General features: G+C 49.7%; 1 protein-coding gene across 1 annotated transcript in view; it reads right to left on the reverse strand.

Annotated features, from left to right (window-relative positions):
• Positions 1 to 21,370, reverse strand: part of LOC124718786 — a 480,197-nt gene that overhangs the window by 136,650 nt on the left and 322,177 nt on the right. The window contains exons 7-8 of the mRNA XM_047244394.1: positions 19,021 to 19,130; positions 2,281 to 2,461 (exon numbers count right to left, since the gene is read on the reverse strand). Coding sequence (XP_047100350.1) covers positions 2,281 to 2,461; positions 19,021 to 19,130 — 291 coding nt within the window. The remainder of the gene's footprint in view (positions 1 to 2,280; positions 2,462 to 19,020; positions 19,131 to 21,370) is intronic.

Raw genomic sequence — 21,370 nt, forward strand, 5'->3', positions numbered from 1 at the left:
GCTGAGCAGGCCCAGCTGCACTCAGGATTTGCCACCACAAGTAGCGGATCAAAAGAGCCTCATATGCAGCCTTGCCTCGCCTCGCCTCACCTTGCCTTGTCTTCATTGCTTTCGAAAAAGCATTCGATTCGATCAGTCATGCAGCTGTGTTTCATGTAAGAGAACAAGAAAGAGTAGCACATACAGAAGAATCTCCACAGCGTTCGTGAATGTTACCGAAGAAATAAATAATTTCAAAATGAAAATGGTATAAAACAAGGTGACTCAGGCCTAGAAAAAGCAATATCAGACTTAAACTGGAAAACTGAGGGAATGCAACTTCTGAGAAAGAGATTAAATTACCTGAGGCTTGCTGATGAATTTGTTCAGTTTTTAATAGTAGACAACAAATACTGGTTAAGGAATTTGGGTCAGTCTGATCTGAAGTTGGTCTGAAATACAGTACGATAAAACCAAGATCATAGCGCGTGAATGGACAATGGAGAGAAATGTATCTGTTGGAAATACGCAGCTGCAAAGCGTCACAGAGTGGGTCTATCCGAGTCAACTTGTTAATGGTTCAAAATGGTTCAAATGGCTGTGAGCACTATGGGACTCAACATCTGCGGTCATCAGTCCCCTAGAACTTAGAACTACTTAAACGTAACTAAACTAAGGACATCACACACATCCATGCCCGAGCCAGGATTCGAACCTGCGACCGTAGCGGTCGTACGGTTCCAGACTGAAGCGTCTAGAACCGCTGGGCCACACTTGTTAATGTCGAAGGAGATCTAACACCAGAAATATTGCGATATATAAATTGGGATGGAAGCTTATCGAAGATACTCTTCTGTTTTGAAGTATAAACCGTCGGCTGACCTGAAGAAAGTGGTTTTCCACCAATGTATACTGCCAGTGATAACTTACAGCTGTGAGACACGGGCGTTAAATTTCACTGTTAGAAAACCAACAGAAACCCAGAGAGGAGTGTAATGTTCAGCTACAGGAAGACAGTATAAGATATGAGACGCGCAACAAAGGTCAGTGACATAAAGGAAAGAATGAACAGCTCGAAATGGCTGTGGCCTGGTCATGTCGATGGAAGAAAAGAGGGCAGGTGATCAAAACAAATACTAGATTGGAGCACGATGTACCAAAAAGGACCGAGGGCGAGATTACCAGACAGGTGAGACAGAGACTTAACAGGAACGAACTGCCAATGGGACGCTCAGCATCGGCAGGCATGATAGAACCTGCTGGGATCCTATGTTGCACGCCGACTCAAAGAGACCGCGTCAGCCGCTGGTCCAACTGGCTAATGACGACGACGACAAGCACAGTCAACGATGAACACAGTCTGAAGGCTGCCCGCGGTGGAGCAGGTGGCGTCGCATCTCTCGTGCTCTTACTTTTCCTCACAGCCGTCTGTAATGACCGTACGTCCGAGTTGCGCCTTTGTGGATGACGTTTTTCCACTTTCTCCATATGCGGTATGAGTTAACTGTACGGTGCAGGCACTTAGGGAGCATCCAATACACACGTAGCAACCATTTGCCCACGTTAGAATTAACTGGGCTCTGACTTAGTGCACTCACAACTACACAGAGTACAGTTCGGACCACGGCTGTCACTTACAACACAGGTGCCGTTCGTGGCCAAACACAACAGCGGAGCCGGCCTCGGTGGCCGAGCGGTTCTAGGCGCTCAGTCTGGAACCGCCCGACTGCTACGGTCGCAGGTTCGAATCCTGCCTCGGGCATGGATGTGTGTGATGTCCTTAGGTTAGTTAGGTTTAAGTAGTTCTAGGGGACTGATGACCTCAGACGTTAAGTCCCATAGTGCTCAGAGACATTTGAACCATTTGAACCACAACAGCGGAGCCTGCCGGCTTGGCTGCCTTTTCGACTTACGTCGTCACGGTGTTTCCGTACTTTTACCCACCCGCTGTACGTGTGACATAGCAGAGGCCCGTTAGTTGGCAGCGGTGCTGCACGCGTGACCATACCACTGGATGTACGTACAGTCGTTTGTAGTCTTCTGTCCCGCTCTGCACGCTGATCTACCCCGAGAGTGCCTCTTGATCTCTACATCCCACACGCACATCCTGTACTGAGCCCTCAGCATTTTTAGCCCAGAATCACACTTCCCTCTGTTGCCCCACTGACTGATCCTCCGTGCCTGCTGTCAGCCGAGGCCTGCCTATACACCAGTACAGCACCGTACTGTAGTTAATAGGCGTCCATGTGGTGCTCAGCGAAACGCTGTTTGGAACTGGAGAAGCACTGCATGCGCACTGACCTGGAAGCCGTCGTAGGTCCAGGAGCCGAACTTCATGACGCACGTCTGCTCGTCGAACGGGAAGTACTCGACGTCGATCTCGCAGGACGACTTGTAGATGGCGGGCGGCTTCCACTCGACGCGGCCCGTGTAGTTCAGCGTCGCCTTGGTCGCCAGCGTCACCTCGAAGTTGCCGTCGGCGCTGCGGGCAGGCGGCCAGCCGTCACACACACACACACACACACATCAAATCCCGTCAGTGTTCAGACCGCGTGAGGTCCGGGGAAAAGCACGAGCTTTCCAAGGTTATCAGCGTGTTCTTCATCAGGGGGTGACTGTGTGCCTTCACAGCGGCGTTAGAACTCGGCATTGGTAGGGGGACTTCTATAATGGCGGTGTAACGTTACCTGCAGGGTGGGATTCACAGATGCAAATGGAGGAAACAAGCACCCCCCCCCCCCTCCGTCCCATTCCCCCACCGGCCAACGACTGAGCGGCGAAGCAGAAAAGGACTGCTCCACCGGCATCGCCTGTCCCGTCACCAGCTACGCCACAAGGGATCGTCTCCAGGCGCTACACACCTTACAAACTCAGTCTCTGTTAAAAGTGTTATTGTACATGCGGATTCCTGCGGCTTCTTCTATTACGGAATCCCAGTAGGTCGAATTGTGGGAGAGGATCTTCGTTTTCTCAAAGTCGATCTCGTGTCCTTCCGCTATCGGCTATTTCGGTGCTTTGGGTGACTGCCGGCTGCGGTGGGGATTTCCTGCCCTGCGTGATTCTCGCCACATTCGCGTGTCGCATTGCAGGCACCAGACACTCTCGAGCCCAGCTGCGCTCGAGGTCCCTCCGTAGGAATCCCGCGGCTTTCCTTCTTCTTCCGTTCGCTCGGTGGCTTTGCGCCTACGTTTACCAGCGAATGCAGGACTAATACGATGTGTTCTGTATTTATTTTTGTCGAACAGATTTTTAAGGAGTTTCAGTGCAGATTCCAGGTGATAATCGCCTGAAATTGTCTGCACTCTGTTTATTAAAGTATTCGTGACAGAATGCTGTTCAGCTGAATGCTGGAAACTGTGCTCACTCAAATAAAGACCTCTGTCGGTTCTCGTTTCTGTACAAAGAATTAAATAATCCTCCATTCAAATTTCGTCCGACAGACATTTCCAAAAACGGGAACTTGCCCTTCGTTTTCAATTCCGTACTAAACCACACGTTCTGTTGCACGGAAGCGAAAGTGATTGAGAACAGACGCAGTCGAACGCCAAGAAGTGTTGAAAAATTTTGGAAACGCCAGGTGGAAAATGGCCAGCTCCGCGATCCGACGCATGTGCTGTCAGTACTTTTGCACATAAAGAAACCACATCTAGGCTCGCCGTAGCATTACTAAGAACTAAGTGTATGTCTTTAATAACGTCAACCGAAGATTCAGAGTTTCGAATGCGACCGCTGCAGTTGCCGACTGTACGTGCCAGGAGCTTCCTCAGATGTTTGGTCTGGGTGGAACGGGTGGTCCCGCGGCGCCAGCACACGCCATCCAGCTCGACAGCATTCTCTCCATTAAACGGGGCCCAGACAGTTTCACATCACGACCACCTGCCATCTAGAAGTGAAATACGTCAGCAGTCTCTGACGGCCTCGCTGCCGATGGGATGTTAAACTGTAATCTTCTTAACAGCTTAAGAACGTGTTCAGGTAAAACGGATTCAAACTGCGTCAAATTAGAGCGCTCTTAGCTGGTAAACAGGCGTAGACCCAACGTAAGAAGAAAACCCCACGGCATTCCTTCCATTGTGCAGATCGATCTCAATAAAAGACTTGTCCCGTATTACGTAAATGTGGTATTAGACCGGTATTCCGACCTGCACGGAAAATAAAGCAGCGCTGCGTCCAGTGAACGGCAGTCTGGATTTACGCGGACCCGCTTGCTGCAGCGCGCCACGTGAGTGTGGCGGGAACTACGCGGGCCCGACAGTCAGCGGACGGCACATCGAGTAGAGAGGTCTTCAGAAATGAGCGCCAGCGGAAGGGCACGAGGTCGACGATGAGGAAATCCCACGCACTCACCTACCGGGATTCAACAATAACGGAAGCCGTAGAAATTCGGATGTGGAGTAAGAGAGACGGAGGTGCCTGGAGAGGAACACTTGGGACGGGGCGTCCTCCAAGAAGTACGGCCAGAAGCCGTGGCTGTCAGGTGAGCGGGGGACGCCGTCCTGCCCCTTTCCGCCACTCAGTCGAGACCCGCTGGGTGGAAGGGAGCGTGCTGCGTCTTTGCCCACTTCCTGCACATGCGCGTATGAACCCTAACCCTCAGCAGACGTCACCGCGCCATAAAGGTTAGAATTACGAGCGGCGTCATCCGATCAGAGACACGGTTGGTCGCCGCTACGCTACGTAGCAGCCAAGAAACCTCGCTCGCCACTGTCAGTCATCTCCTGACGAAGAAAACAGTGTTAACCTTCGAAAGCTCGAGTTGTAACTCCTATTTATCGCGGTCTAAATACTGAGAAGATTTTATACAAGGGTGCCACCTTAAGAAACTACAGGCTATTGCGATGGACTGCGTCGCTACAACACATTATGAAAATCAAAATGAATGCGAGCAGTTAGCAGTGGTGACACAAACAATGATTTTAGAATATGGAGTCATGTCTCTTCCCTCACTCCTTGAAGTCTAAATTTTTGTACGTGACTATAAAGGTCACTGCTTCCATTTAAATATAGTTTAATACGTGGTGTCAGACATATTTTAAGTTGCAGTACGCTACTGAATGCGCACTGTGTAGTACGCGGATGTGACGTCACGCAACGAGTGCGGGAATGCCTGACCAATGGAACGACAGCTCTCATGTTTCTAGAGGCCATGAAGAAGGGCAGGACACCAGGTTTACACAGTGTGGTGCGGGACGTTTCAAAAAACGCATTCAGTACCTAAAGAACTTTGCTGAACCTACCATGATAAACATTCAACAATTTAAAAAGATTCTGTGTCGTCGTTCATGCACAGTATTTTAGCCACGTGAGTCGCCACCACTCGATGAGGAGTCTCGAGTAGCATCTGATGACAGTAACGAGTCACGCTGGCGAAATACTCTGCACGAATAACGACGGAGCTATCCGACAAATCACACGTCACATCGGCAGATCGCCGGGAAAGACTGAAGAATTACAATTTAAAAGAATTTACCTTATTTCTAAGTATGGTAGATTATAAGTACAATTCATATTTGAAGGTTGATAACACGTCTTTCCCGGCCGCATGTACACTATGTGATCAAAAGTATCCGGACACCTGACTGAAAATGACTTACAACTTCGTGGTGCTGGAATTCAACATGGTGTTGGCCCACCCTTAGCCTTGATGATAGCTTCCACTCTCGCAGGCATACGTTCAGTCAGGTGCTGGAAGGTTTCTTGGGGAATGGCAGCCCATTCGTCACCGAGTGCTGCACTGAGGAGAGGTATCGATGTCGATCGGTGAGGCCTGGCACGAAGTCGGCGTTCCATAACATTGTAATTCCGTCAGGTGTTCTGTAGGATTCAGCTCAGGACTCTGAGGAGGCCAGTCCATTACAGGGATGTTATTGTCGTCTAACAACTCCGCCACAGGCCGTGCATTATGAACAGGTGCTCGATTGTGTTGAAAGATGCAGTCGCCATCCCCGAATTCCTCTTCAACAGTGGGAAGCAAGAAGGTGCTTCAAGCATCAGTGTACACCTGTGCTGTGATAGTGACACGCAAAACAACAAGGGGTGCAAGCCCCCTCCTCGAAAAACACGACCACACAGTAACACCACCGCCTCCGAATTTTACTGCTGGCGCTACACACGCTGGCAGATGACGATCACAAGGCACACACCCTGCCATCGGATCGCCACATTGACTGCCGTGATTATTCACTCCATACAACGTTTTTCCACTGTTCAGTCGTCCAATGTTCACGCTCCTCGCACCAAGCGGGCGTCGTATGGCATTTACCGGAGTGATGGATGGCCTATGAGCAGCTGCACGGCCATGAAATCCAAGTTTTCTCTCCTTCCGCGGAACTGTCATAGTACAAGCAGTGGATCTGGATGCAATTTGGAATTCCTGTGTGATGGTCTGGATAGATGTCTGCCTATTACACATTACGACCCTCTTCAACTGTCGGCGGTCTCTTTCAGTCGAGGTCGACCTGTACACTTTTGTACTGTACGTGTCCCTTCACGTTTCCACTTCACTATCGCATCGGAAATAGTGGACCTAGGGATGTTTAGGAGTGTGGAAATCTCACGCACAGACGTATGATCACCTAACCACGTTCGAAGTCCGTGGGTTACGCGCAGTGCCACATTCTGCTCTCTCATGATGTCTAATGACTACTGAGGTCGCTGATATTACCTGGCAGCAGTTGGCAGCACAATGCAGTTAATATGAAACACGTATGTTTTTGGGGGTGTCCGGATAATTTTGATCACACACAGTGTATGTGCTGCTCCTGTAGTATCAGTCCACACATGGACTGGATTCCTAGCGAAGTAGCCTCTTCCAGCTCGGGGGTCAGAGGCCCGTCTTTCCCTAATTCTCCTAAATCGGTTGTGGAAGAGGTCAGAGAGGCCAGCTCAGCAGCGAGTCATTTCGCTCCCCAGGATGGCAGCAGGGAGGATGTCGCCCAGCATCTGCTGTTAGTAAACACACTTCTGGAAGCCCTGACAGTGGCATGTCATTAGGGCGACTGGCAAATGGCCAGTGGAACTACCTGCGTGTGGATGCTGATTCTGACTTGTGGGAACGTCTGAAAGCTCGACAAGTGAAATGGGTTTCAGCTGGCAGCCAACGGGGGGATTGAGAAAGCAACTCGCGGGCGCTCTAGACTGGAGTTCGTGTTTCAAAGTGGTCATCGGATGGCAAGTCTAGAATTGCTGACGCCGCGCAATCAACGACCTGACTTTTCCAGTACAAATCGTTCGAAGCATTTTGCAGTGCATTCGTGTGTGCCTGGAACTTTCTGTAGACATTCTGCTGCTTTCCTAGGTGAGGCTTGCGGATTAGCGAGCGCGTGCTCGGTCGGTACAAGGAGCGTGTCAAATGAAAAGGAGACACGCGGTGAAAAGTTGCCCAAGTGCGAGTATGAGTCACGTACTCAGCGTTCCGTACAAGCTTAATTATGTATGTATATATAGTTCGTCCTTGCTAGGACTCGAGATTCTGGACCATTTTTACCTGTTATCGATATCGATACTGGCAAGATATTGGTCCGGGGAATTCTAGCACCATATCAAAATCTCCACAGCATTTCCTCGGACTAGCGCGGACATACGAAAACAAGCGAGCAGGGGACTTTAGTTCAAGCATGTAAAGAGAGATGATTTAAAAAAAAATTAGTTAGCTAATCAAACATGACTACAACTCACATTTTAAGTCTGCGTGTACTAATGTTCGTCTGTCTTGCATCTGACAGATCACGAATCCAATGTATGTTCAGATGGGAAAAGATGTTATCTGATATAATTTAACACGTTTCAAATTTTTTGCTTTACTTGTGCTGTCAGACCTTGGTCCTTGCCGAATTTCATCATTCGAGGTCTGCCAGTATCAAAATATGCAACATACACGACCAAATCTTTTGTACCGCATCGACTTAGAAGCTGAAATGTTTTACACCGCCAAGGGACGATACACTTAAGTACGCGACATGAATCTGAATCTGACACGCCAAACCGTTCCACAGACAGAGAGAGGCAGACAGACAGACAGGTGGACAGCAAAGTGATTCTACAAGGGTCATGTTTTTACAGACTGAGGCACGGAACCTTAAAAAGTAAATAAACTGATTATTGTTTGGAAAGTAAATACCAGAACTGTTATTAATACATTTGTCCCACTGTGGGAGAAGACAGTCAGTGCCTCCACGGAGAAGTGATTGCGGCTGCCTACGAAGCCACGATTGTATCTAGACTCGCTCTTCTTCGCCCGACGCACATCGACGGCAATGAATTTGTTACCTTACGACTCCAAAAATATGGAAATCGAGTGGTGTTAGAACGGAACTATGTGGAAAATGTGTAAGAGCTTTCCAGCGAAAGTTCTGTAGCGTTTTCCAAACAACCTCGGCAACATGTCGGCCCGCTGACACGTCCTCCGTATAGCTTCGATAACAGCCATATTTTTGGAGCCCTGAAGAAAGATCTTCCCGGCCGTCCATGTGGTTCGGACGGAGAGGTACAGGCCTGGGAACAATCGCAGCCGCACGAAAGCACTGACCACTTTGCTGCGCAGAGAGGTAAACGTATCAATAACTGAGCCAACTACTTTGAAATAATAAAGTCTACTTACTTTTTTTCATGTATCTTCTTTCCTTTTGACTGCCATTTAGGCAGATTCGAGGCAGAAGTTGGTAGGGACCAGAGAATCTCGGAATACTCCCGAGGGCAGATAGAGAGCTAAAGGGCTTTTTGTTATTGTTTTTGGAGTTGTGAGAGTTTTAATCCCGTCTCTTGGGTCGAAGCGAGAGTGGCGACCCTTACTTATTCAGACATATTGTGTGCTGGTGTTATTCCGACGAATTAATCTGGGTTGGCCAATGAAAGCCTTGGACTAAATCTGCACTTCGTCGACATTACGGTGGAGATTTGCTTTAAACTTTTAATGTTGGCGCATGCAGCATTTGCACAAAGTTGTGGTAAGTTCCTCCCTCACTCGCCACAGAGGTTGAAATGTGAAGTGTGAATAAAGTTAGTGAAACCCAGCTGAGGGCAACGGTCTTCAGACGGATGTGTCAGCGCAGTGAGGCGACATTCCCCATCGCTTCCGCTCCGTACGCGCTGGCCCGGCCTTGTCGGCGATTACCTCGACCGGACTTCTGCCACAAGCTGTACCATTCTGTTGTACCACTGATAATCCTATTCTGTAATTCGGTGACGAATGAGCCAGTACTTTACGAAAACGCAACGAATTCTGTCTTCAGAAACACGACTTTGTAAGTACACAGGGCGCATCGTTACTGGCAAGTGTTTAGCGAGCTGCCGCAGCTGGTCGCAGCTACGGCGTTATTTGTTCAGTCAGCGCTCGGCGCCGGCCGGGCCAAGTGGAGAGCATTGCACGTCACTGGCGGCCGCGCTTCGCTTTCAATAGGAGACAACTTTTCGTCACTGTCTTCCACAGCTTCGTTCTCCTTTCAGTATGAGAATTTTTTCAGCAAGCAGATGTCAACATCTGGTCACTCCCAGTCGAGAAGTAAGTGTTCCGCGGTAGCCACATACATTGTACGATCGGAAGTATGTGGACACTCCTGTGTAATTCAGTACTGAGCCGTAGGAATTAAGAGAGGCGCACCGGGCAGTACGAAAGGAGGTGCGGAGTGTCGTGATGTGAGCAGAGAAGCAGTTTCTAACACCAGAACGGGTCGGCCGGGAGAGCTCAGCCACTTCCAACTGGAGGTCACTCGAGTAGCATATCCAAAAGGGTTATTAAAACACTTTTTAATCTGCCCGATTTGACTATCGGTGTCACGATTGGAAACTGAAAAAGCTAAGAACAAAACCGACTAAATCGAGACCAGGCAGACCTCGTGCAAGGACTGAGGGGGACCGTCGAGCATTGTGAAGGGTGGCTACGAAGATAATCGGAAGAAATCGGTAGAAGAAATCACTCGTGAGTTCCAGAGTGCTAGCAGCAGCCCAGCTAAACAGACGAGCAGCCACATATTTCTGTAGGGAGTGCTGTACGACACTACACGACAGTGGATGACTGCAAGCGAGTGATTCGGTCTGATAAATCACGCCGTGCCCTGTGGCAATCTGATGGAAGGGTTTGGGTCCGGCAAACGGCTGAAGAACACTGCCTGCCACCACCTGTAGTGCCACCACTGACTTGCAGAGGGGCTGGTATTACAGTACACAGGCGTCTTTCGCGTTTAGGGTGTGGTCCCCTTATTGGCCTTAGGAAAACGGTAAATGCGGAGGGACCGTGTGCGGCATTGTGTACCGTGTGCAGTACAGCAACAGCTTCGACAGAGTGGTCATTTGTGTCGACGTGATGGTAAGGCAACATCTGTGAGGCAATGGTCGATCGACAAAATTGTCTGGCACGCCCCGAGTCGCAACCTCAACCAAATGGAACGAATCGTAACGTCGATTTTGCTCCATGTCCTCGAGCCCAACATCACTATACTCTCTGGTTTCAGTTCACGAGGAGGAACAGACTGCGATTTCTCCACAGACGTTCACACAGGTCATTGAAGTTGCTGGCAGCATAGTTCGAGGCGTCATAAAGCTCAAGGGTGGCCACACACACAGCCCGTTTTACTGCCCACTAAAACGTGTCCAGATACTGGTGATGTACGCGTTGCCGCGGTCCCCAGCAGGTTCAGCTCGGCTTCGGCGGCAGTCTGCCCCGTGCTAGGCTGCCCGGCTACTGGAGTCCAGGCCGCTGCCGACCGGAGCGATTTCGCTGACAGCCGAGCGCTCCAGTCTGCAGCAGTCCGCCAGCTCCGGCCGGGCCGACGCTGGTCGCTGGCACCTAACGCAGTACTGGACAAAGCTGGGGAAGCTCCACTGCTCGTAAACCCAGAGTTGCGCACAGCCGTAGCCTCTGATCGGTTCTATGTGGATGTACGAAACGCAGCCTGTCGTCACCCTCAGCCGCGACTCCTGGCACTTAGACATCCCTCCAGCAACGGAGGAAGGGCGACTGCGCCAGCAGATTCCAGGGGCGCGCTGCAGAGGTCGCGAAACACGCGGGACAAACGCCGCGGACGTTAGTATCGCTGTGCACCAGGATATAAACAGCGTGCTGTGGCTTTACTGGCTGCGACAGTTCCAGAGAAAGGCAGCACCAGTTCCAGTCGTCGCTACAGCTGCTATCACAGTCTCACCGTGTTTTACTGGAATTAGTTGACATTTGATCTCTCGTGTCAGTATGACAATTATACACGCCAGACCACGATGTTTGGCACGACGATATAGTCAGCCCCCCCCCCCCCGCCCCCCTGTTCAGGGTGAGCTGAGGCCAGCGATTTGTCTGTCTGGTCGCCACCTGCAGCAAGCCGACGTGAGGGAGAGCGACAGCAGAGGGCCGGCGCCCTCGCCGCTGACCGGGCCTTCCGTCCTGCAGACCGCCGCTGCACCGGCTGCTGTGTCGCCCCACTGCTCCTACAGTCTGCACACACCCAGATTAACTAACTTATTTATTGGTTTTTCGTTTCACCACAATACAGCCAACTTTGTAGCTCCTTACGCCTGAAACATGACGTGTTTATGATTTAGGTTTGTTTCCCACAGTATGTGATAGCCAATTTTCTTAACCTGCAGCATCGGTAAGTTTCTTGAGAGTGTCTGTGGTTACAGAGAGGGTCTTACAAGGTGTGGGAGTATTCTTATCGAAAGAGAGAATGTGTTCGTAAAATGATTGAAGTGAATAAATCTCTCACATTAAATGTTTATGAATTCTGCTTAATCTTTGAAGAATATGTTACGAGAATCCACGGCTGATTATTTAGCAATAAAGTTGTGGTTAGGGAACAGGAACCACGGTCTCATTAAGTCTATTGAAATTATGATAATATAACAGTTAATACAGTTTTTGCAACAGTCCATTACATGCCAATTCGGTTAGCCATCGGTGTAGTTCAGTTGGAACACGCACAGTCAGACTGCGTGATTCCCCCTCCACAATGAGCGAGGTGGCGCAGTGGTAAGCACACTGGACTCGCATGCGGGAGGACGACTGTTCAATCCCGTGTCTTAAATCGTTTCAGGCAAATGCTGGGATGGTTCCTTTGAAAGGGCACTGCCGATTTCCTTGCCCACCCTTCCCTCATCCGATGATCTCGCTATTCGGTTCCCTCCCCCAAATTAAGCAACCAACCAAGCCCGTCGACATGACAACACGTCTGAAGAGAACGAGCTGCCCCCAGACACTCTACTGTCCACTAACTGCCGCCCTAAGGTGCCATCACACGCTAGGGACACTGTACAGTGGTCTCTCCGAGCTGAATATTTGTGTGTTGCCGAATAGACGTGTGCTTTGAAACAGAACTGTAGTCGTTTCGCTTGCTGTGCATGTAGGCAAGCGGCGGCTGACGTTTGGCCGCCACTGTGTACAGGTACACTCACCTCAGCGGCGCCTCGTCGTTTCCTCTCGGCGTCATACGATGGCGAAGAAGAGCGCCTGCGGCACAAACAGAGTGAACATTTTGTTAAAAAGGCGCCCACCGGTCGTGTCGTACGCGTTGCGGGAAATCGATTCCACCCAAACTTTCGCGTCACTGCTTCTCGTGGCGGTGACGCAGCTCTGTTTACGCCACTGCGTTAAGAAAAAAAGTGGGGAGAGTATAAACTGACACGGCGACAGCCGCCGCCTCATAAATTCCGCGACGGCAGCCACCCCCAGTCCTACCCCTCCACCCCCAGCCTCACAGCCACCCCTACCCTCCCCCCAGCGGCTGCACGCAGGACTCACCAGCTTTCTTGCTGGGTTCTCTGCCGCGTGAACTGCTGCCAAATAATTCACGTGTTTGTCGCGCGTCCCCGTGCCGTGCCGGCTGACAGCGACCGGAGAGAAAACTCTGCTACTGCGAGGATCAAAGTCTGCCGGGCACTCCCAAATCTCTGTCGGGTGGACGGAAGCTGACTGGCTGTGGAGGCACGTGTCGATTCTGCTTAACCGGACGGTGAAAGCAGAGTCCGGTTTAACGTCACAGGAGGCCTTAGAAATAAAAGCTCGAGTCCGTCATCAGAGGTCCAGCGGATCGCGAGGTGTCGGCCGGTCGCCGTGTCTTCCTGCACCGTATGACGCCGTTTCGGTGCGGTAGCCTAGGGGAGGGGTGGGGGTGGCACACCGCTCTCCACGCCGTCGCCAGCATTCCAGACACTGGAGCCCACTCCAGTCCTGTCCTCCTACCGTCCTCCGCGCGGCAGGCAGAGGCGGCCGTCGCCCCCTCGCAGAGGTGGGCGCGGGAGGCGGAGCCGCTCTGCCGTTACTCGCCGTTGCGAAAAAATATTGAATCGAGTCGCACAAAGCTGTGGACCTCTCAGCCTTTTCTTCAAAGTTATGAGAATATTCACTGGAACTGTCATCAGTGTGATAGAAAAAAAAGAGAGTTTTATCGGGTAAAGCGATAAGTTGACATTCGGAGTGAATATAGCACATTAGAAACGGGTTCTCAAATGGTTCAAATGGCTCTGAGCACTATGGGACTTAACATCTGAGGTCATCAGTCCCCTAGAACTTAGAACTACTTAAACCTAACTAACCTAAGGACATCACAGACATCCGTGCCCGAGGCAGGTTTCGAACCTGCGACCGTAGCAGTCGCGCGATTCCAGACGGAAGCGCCAAGAACCGCTCGGCCACTGCGGCCGGCTAAAAACAGGTTCATTTACAGGTTCATTTAACACGGGTAATGCGCCCATTTCAATGTCATGTGGGATTCAAGGATTTCGAGAAAGTTTTGTCCCTAGTCTGAAGACAGTCTATTTTGAAGCCATTGACAAACAATGCACTGCCTCAACATGTGTCAGTGTGCCAAAGAATATTCACACCTGTGCCGCATTTGAATTCATTTCTCGCATATTTAGAGATTTTTTGTCCGATATTTTAAAAACATGAAGTGCATTTTAAAAAAAGGTCATGTTATAACGTAAATTGTTCCTTATTCCAAGCAAATATTGTTTTAAATAACATAAATTCAAGGTAACAATGGCAACGGGCTTGCCACAGCGTTTACACCGGTTCCCGTGAGATCACCGAAGTTAAGCGCTGTCGGGCGTTGTCGGCACTTGCATTGGTGACCATCCAGGTCGCCATGCACTGTTGTAATTTTTCGGGGTGCACTCAGCCTCGTGATACCAACTGAGAAGCTACTCGGCCGATTAGTAGCGGCTTCGGTCAAGAATACCGTCATAACGACCGGGAGAGCGGTGTGCTGACCCCACGCCCCTCCTATCCGCATCCTCAGCTGAGGATGATACGGCGATCGGATGGTCCCGGTAGGCCACTCGTGGACTGACGACGGAGTGCTAAGGTAACAGTAATGAGTAACGAAGGGAAATTAAAGTAACGAAAATGGGGGACATTAAATAAGAGTGTTGTCAATTTTTTGAAACTGAAGGAAGTTTAAAGATGGTAGGAAAGACTGGAGGTGCGTTGTAGATTCCCAGCACCAAGGTCCAGCCTGGGAGTGTCATAATGATACCTCGAAAAGACACCCACGCCTGCTGCCACCACGGTTTCTCGTTGTCACTACGCTGTGTGCCAGCTCTTACCCGACTCTAGCTGTGTCACGGCTCATGTACTCGCTGATTCGCTGAGGAAATTTACCGTCACCGACCGTATTGCTGCTTCGGTCAGTTTCGCCTCTTCCTCTGAGGCTTTCAGAATCGTGTTCTGCTTATTGAATTTCGACCCAGCACTGTACCTTGACTCTCTCACTCTCGTTGCAGGCTTTCATTCGGTGTTCTGTTCTTGGCTACGTTTGCAGATTACAAGTCCACATCGGGTGCGCACAGAAAAACGAATGGTCGAGGAGCACTCAGCTGGGAAGCCGTGGACGTACGAGCACTCGACGTGGCTACGACTCCGGGAAGATGTTACTCACTCGCAGTAGCCGAGGCCAGGCATTTCGCTCCCCATCCATCCCCCTCCTCCTCACAATATAGTTCAGCACTGTGAGTGAAGCAGTGGACCGGGACACGCTCTCGCTATCTCCGTTGTCGTCATCACGTCCGTCACCGCTGCCGCTGTCGCCGTCAGCCGCCGCGCCTGCTGCAGCCTCCACGGCCTCCACCCACGTGCGTCCCTGTCCCTCCCCCACCTCCGTCAGCCCCCGCGCGCCGCACACCACTCCACGCCGTCTCGGCCACAGGTTGTTCACTGGCCCGTTTCTTCGTATTTGTGTATCACAGAAATTCCCAGCACGTCTCACCATTAGTCATTAATCGAGCCTCTGTTTGTAAATGACTTCTTCAATTGCCAAGTCCGTGCTTCGCATTTATAGGCCCTAAGTCAAGACTGGCAACACACACTGAGCAAACTTACCCATACAAACACAAAGGAAGTTTTGTTTGTAAAACACTATTTAGTTTTTCAAAGCTACTTTGGGCCGTTTTTCCTCTCTTGTGTTGCCAATTTACATTTGTCGTCAACTGAACTACAAACAAAAATTAATTCTCAGAGCTGACGTTAATTTCTGCCATTTTCTTTCGCATTCATTCACTGTAGATTATTTTAGACTTACATTAATTGATTTTCAGAGTTGCTCATTCCTCTACCAGCATTCGCTGTCGCTGTTCACCTGTACCTGAGGGGGAGGGTGCAGTCGGCGGCTCGCTGACTCGCGCGTGCCCCCCACTGTCAGCCACTCTTCTTGCCAGATCTGAAGGCTTCCTTCGCGGTTACACAGAGTAGCTTTCAAGGTCAACGTCTGGGGCAACAGCATCGGCTGTGTGGTACTGGTTTGAGATGGGAAGACCCGACGAGGTAGCTAAGGAAATGGGGAACGAAAAAGACGTAAACGACTCGTAAAGAATGGGGAGACAGGTAGCTGGCAACGGGAATGAGATAGCAAAGATAAGAGACGGAGAGTTTATACCGTATTTCCGGACATCAGGCAAGGACCGCATGTGTCTCTGTTAAAGCGAAGAGTGCCGTTGCGGGGGGAGGGGTTTGCCAGGGCGCGACGTAGGGCGCCGCTCAGAGCCCACGCAGGGCGATCAGAGGCGAAACGGGGAGGGAAGCAGCAGTCGACCCCAAAGGCCGTGCTCCTCCACTACACAAATTAATGACAAAATAGCGCTGACGTAGACCCGGGACACGACAGTCGACATGACACAGCGCGTCTGAAAGCAGCGGCCTGCGCCAGACCCACGTGCCGCCTGCTGGCGGTCGCACTGCCCACGGCTTCCTTTCTCTTCGCTGCGCGGCAGAAAATGGCTGGCGCCAGCCACAGTGCCGGCCTTCGGCCGGATACCATTAGAATATAGACCGTATTTTTTTTACAGCTACAACATTACAATAATGGCTGGTGGTTGCGGCGGTGACCGGCCAGTCACTCCCACAACTTTGGATGGCAGGGGAAGAAGGCTGGAGGGATCAGGGCAACTCACAGATAAACCGGTCATTGTTCCTGTGAGTCGGTGGGGGGGCGGGGGGGGGGGGGAGGGGAGGACGATGGGCCTTCTGAGTGGAGGTGACAACAGGAAGCAGTGAGGCCGGCAGAGGCGCCGCTGCTGACGTCACGAAGGGGGCGCCAGCCTGCTGAGGGAGGGAGGCGCGGTGGCAGTCCAACACCGCAGAAACATTATGTTACGACACTCCACTTTTGCTGTAGGCGTATAGAATTTGTCACGACATTCGAGGAATGCGGGGAGTTTTGTCAAGTTTGAGAGGATATGCGTAGGAGGGACAGGCGCGGTACAGAAGGCGAGGCAGAAGCACGTAGTTGTGAGAGTCAGTAAGGAGTGGTCGAGTTCTAGGGTTTCACACATCCCAGCGACGTCGGCAGGGGTGTCGTAACTCTGGAGCAGGGTTCCCCACGCTGTGTTCCGCGGGACACGGGTGTCGCACACGAAGTGAATAACTGCGACGCGAACAACTGTTTTTTCGACATTTTGACGATACTAATTATTTTTTAAAATTTTATTACGATTTCTATGTAATTAGTTGAAGTAATCACTAAATAAAAGAAGTTGTCCCCACTTCTTAAAATTTTATTAACCTCCAAAATCCAGGACGTAATCCATCAGACTACCAGGATTCTGAAACTGCATCGTGTGAGAAAGTGTTTGCGAATCGGTGGTGTAGAGGATTGTGGAAGCCTGGAATCTACAGGAATGATCATTTAATGGTTTTGGTCATCTTAGATCTTAGTCTATTTTGGATGCTGCGGGGTGGGGGGAGAATGGGCGAAGGGGAAGGACACTTGCCCGCTTCTCCCCGCAGTACAAGCTGTGACGTCACCAGAGGTCAGAGGTCAGTCCACCGCCATGCAGGGCAGCGCTGCCAGCCGATCAACACACGAGGCTCACACCGCCAGGTTGTGGCGAGATAGCTCGCAGAGTCTGGCGAGGTACATCCGTGCCTCAGTATGTAGAAAGGTGTATTTCTGAAATTTCCTGGCAGATTAAAACTGTGTGCCGGACCGAGACTCGAACTCAGGACCTTTGCCTTTCGCGGGCAAGTGCTCTACCGACTCAGCTACCCAAACACGACTCACGCCCCGTCCTCACAGCTTTACTTCTGCGAGTACCTCGTCTCCTACCTTCCAAACTTTACAGAAGCTCTCCTGCGAACCTTGCACAACTAGCACTCCTGAAAGAAAGGATATTGCTGAGACATGGCTTAGCCACAGCCTGGGGGTTCGCAGCAGAGCTTCTGTAAAGTCTGGAAGGTAGGAGGCGAGAGCTGGCAGAAGTAAAGCTGTGAGGACGGGGCGTGAGTGGTGCTTGGGTAGGTCAGTCGGTAGAGCACTTGCCCGCGTAAGGCGAAGGTCCCGAGTTCGAGCCTCGGTCCGGCACACAGTTTTAATCTGCCAGGAAGTTTCATATCAGCGCACACTCCGCTGCTGAGTGGAAATCTCATTCAGGTCTATTTCTGCTCGTTCACGTCACGATATTGACGTCAGGTACGTAATTTGAGGGGGGCCATGTTCTACGTTTGCTGAGATTTCGCGTGTGGTTGTTGTGTTCCTGTTTTGTGGTTGTGCGGGCGCGGCACTGCATCCGATCAATTCATCCCGGCTTGCAATGGTAGCTTTCGTAAACAGAGCTTATCAGTGAAGTGTGAGGCCGTATTAATTGTGAAAGCCCTTCTTTTTGCTACGGGTAAAGTTCGCCAATTTCCAGTGTCTAAGCTCTCACCACGTGCATGCTCTTGAAAACCTCTATCGAACAATTTCTTTATTTAAGCGGTGAACATTACAAACAATCCTTGCAAACGCGGAATTTTGTCACAGTCCTCCGCCAATGTGGCCACATACAGGGGGTGCTATGGTACCTGAGTTCATTAGTGCCACATTTGTAATCAAATGCAGAGAATAAACGTATTAAATGCTGGTGCGTTGAGTGAAATGGCACAGAGAGGAACGGTCCATTTGCTAACCCTCTCACTGCCGGTGACCGAATGCAGGTGAGAGTAGCTGCTAAACCTTCTCTGACGCCATCTGCCCAGTCTCTCGTGTGCGGAAGTGTACAGCAGCGTTACTATTCGACACACATCTTCGTGCAGAATTATCAGTCTGCGGTCACGTGAAGCAGTATTAAAGCACATTTAGTTGCCGTGCAGAAACATTAATGAATGCTGAGCAAAACAGGACTGCTTCAGTAGTCGTGTCACCTCAGAAGATTGCGTGTAGTTATGCTCTCATGCCATACAGGTGATCAAGTAGTTATGTTTGAATTAGTACTTATGATGTGTTCACAAATATACAGATCGTGGAATAAATTTGGACCTCTGTAGCGATACAGCATTATCTTTTATCTTTTGTTCGAATATGTATTCGCATTCACAACACAACATTGTTTATGAGGAACAAATTTATTGTACTGTAGATTCAGTTACCTCCTAGATTATTTATTTGTACTGAACACTGAGTTTTGGTATTAATATTCGAAGTGTGAGTCACGCAGTCACAATTATCAATGCAACCAACAAACGTACAGTTAAGTTACACCTCGCTCTGCCATCCCAAGGTTCACAGTATACATTTCGAGGCCCTAGAGACTGGGAGTGTGAGCCCGCTTGTTGAGCAGCGGTCAGTGGCTGTGCAGTGGTGTACTCACTTGTTGTAGAGGACGATGTCGGGCCGCCAGATGTGATCGGAAGGCACGTGCAGCATCTCGACGCCGCCGTACTCGCGCGGGTCCCACTGCAGCTTGTAGTCGTACCAGGACTGCCAACATAACGGAGCGTCAGCTGCCAGCCACTACACAACAAGGCGAGGCGAGGCAAGGCGAGCAGGCGCAAGGCTAGGCGAATGGCGCGCTGTGGACCCAGCCGTGTGTCAGAACCTCTCCCTCCCCCTCTGTGCTGCTAGAGGCACACTCCATTTGTCACTCGAGGCGACAAAGCTACCGACGTAACGACACCACGCGTCCACATGCGTGCTGTAAGCGGTAACTACCTCAGTGGTGTAGGGCAAATCGAGATGAACAAATCGATACAGGGCACTTGCGGTCCATCAAACCAGGAAACAGCTACAAACTGACCTAAGAAAGGCCCCTGAACTGCAGCCCACGTGCACAGCGGAAGATTTCGGACAAGTCGTCCGTGAACAGCCCTCTGTTCTTGCACTTACAAAATATGAAACTAACGTTTAAGTAAATTTCACCTCAAGAAATTGTGAATTTTAGCAGCACATTGTGCCGACGCCTTTGAATGCCGCGCGCAGCCTGAGCATAGTACCGAGCGTTAACCTTTTGAGTTATAGTGAGCTGTGCTGAAGCGAGCGGTCTTCGCCCAGGGGTCTGAATGCCGTGCGTCTTTTATGTGGCTCAGAGAACCCTGCGGGAGTTGGAGTTTCCGGAAACTTGTCGTGCTATTCATATGTACTGTGTTTATACGGTTATTTTCGTGTCCCGTCCACAGACAAATGCTGGTAGTTGTTTTCTTTTTTAATAGTTTGCATTGAGCAAGGATAGACGAATGAGGGGAACTGCAGTAATTTTGGCAGGATGAAGGTTGTCAAGTTTTTCTTCGTCAAGATTAGGCATTAAAGCTTCACTGTAAAGTTTTTTTTGGCATATTGTTTCAAATCCATTATTTTGTGTTCTTTTTCAAGGTTTGGATGGTTATTACAGAAAAATTATGCTTAGAAGTGGTGTATTACGCCTACCTTCTCACCCCCGGTCCTCCCGCTTAATGCTCTGTAACAATACGATTAACAATTAAATCGTTTTATTTGTCTGACCTTCTTACTACGAAACTACTGAGCTCATAAGGGTTAAGTTTAGGTCGAATTTCCGGCCACGGTGCCCGAGCGGTTCTAGGCGCTGAGTCCGGAACCGCGCGACTGCTACGGTCGCAGGTTCGAATCCTGCCTCGGGTATGGATGTGCGTGATGTTCTTAGGTTAGTTACGTTTAAGTAGTTCTAAGTTCTATGGGACTGATGACCTCAGAAGTTAAGTCCCATCGTGCTCAGAGCCACATGAACCATTTTAGGTCGAATAGTAAACGTAATTAGTATCTGCATAACGTTTGTAAAATTCTCTTGTCTTTCGTTAACCGCGACGGTAACTTTAAAGTAATCAGTTTTACGAAATAGCCGACAAAGCCAGACCTGGGGTTGTTCCGCGGGTCAGCAGGCCGCATGTGTCCTATAGCACGACTTTCCCCACACCACTGTCGTACGTTTGGAACAGTGGTCGTTTATAAGCGACATTGTGTTTCATTACTAACGAGATTCTGGGCTAACACATTTTATTGAATTTTTACGAAATACTATCACGAAATATCGGCATATTTATTATTTTTCCCATATAAAAATGTTATAAGTCTTAAGTCGGGATTTTAGCTGTATTCATAACCGATAGTTATTCAATACTGAAATTGCATTTGACTCATTTTTTCCTCTATACTGAGTTTCGTGTGTAATCTTAAAATCAAAGTTCATTTCCTGAGCGACAGACTTTGATGTAACGTCAAAAATAACACCAAAATTGTCAAAAAAACAGAATTTGACAAAAAATAATACAAAAATTGGAAAAACATACCAAAATAGGAGAAAAACACCAATGTCGGCGAAAAGCCACAAAAATTGGCAAAAAACACCAAAATTGTCGAAAAACTTAGACTGAATCTGGCTGAAAGTAACGCCGAATACGAAAAAGAAGTAACGTCGAGTACGGAAAAGAAGTAACGCCGAATACGGAAAAGAAGTAACGCCGAAACTGGCAAAAAATGTGAGACCGAAATTGGCAAAAAATGTGACACCGAAACTGGGGAAAAAATGACACCGAAATTTTCAAAAATAATACAGAAATTGGCACCGAATTTGACCATAAAATAAAACGATTTTTCCCAGTCCCTAGCTACGACTATTTAATGCATGGCAATAGAATGATAAGGATTCAGTGACTGTAAAATAACACTTAAAACACTTGTAACGACTTTTATAGTATTTCTATACGACA

This window comes from Schistocerca piceifrons, chromosome 10 (genome assembly GCF_021461385.2).
Source record: "Schistocerca piceifrons isolate TAMUIC-IGC-003096 chromosome 10, iqSchPice1.1, whole genome shotgun sequence".
Lineage (NCBI taxonomy): Eukaryota > Metazoa > Arthropoda > Insecta > Orthoptera > Acrididae > Schistocerca > Schistocerca piceifrons.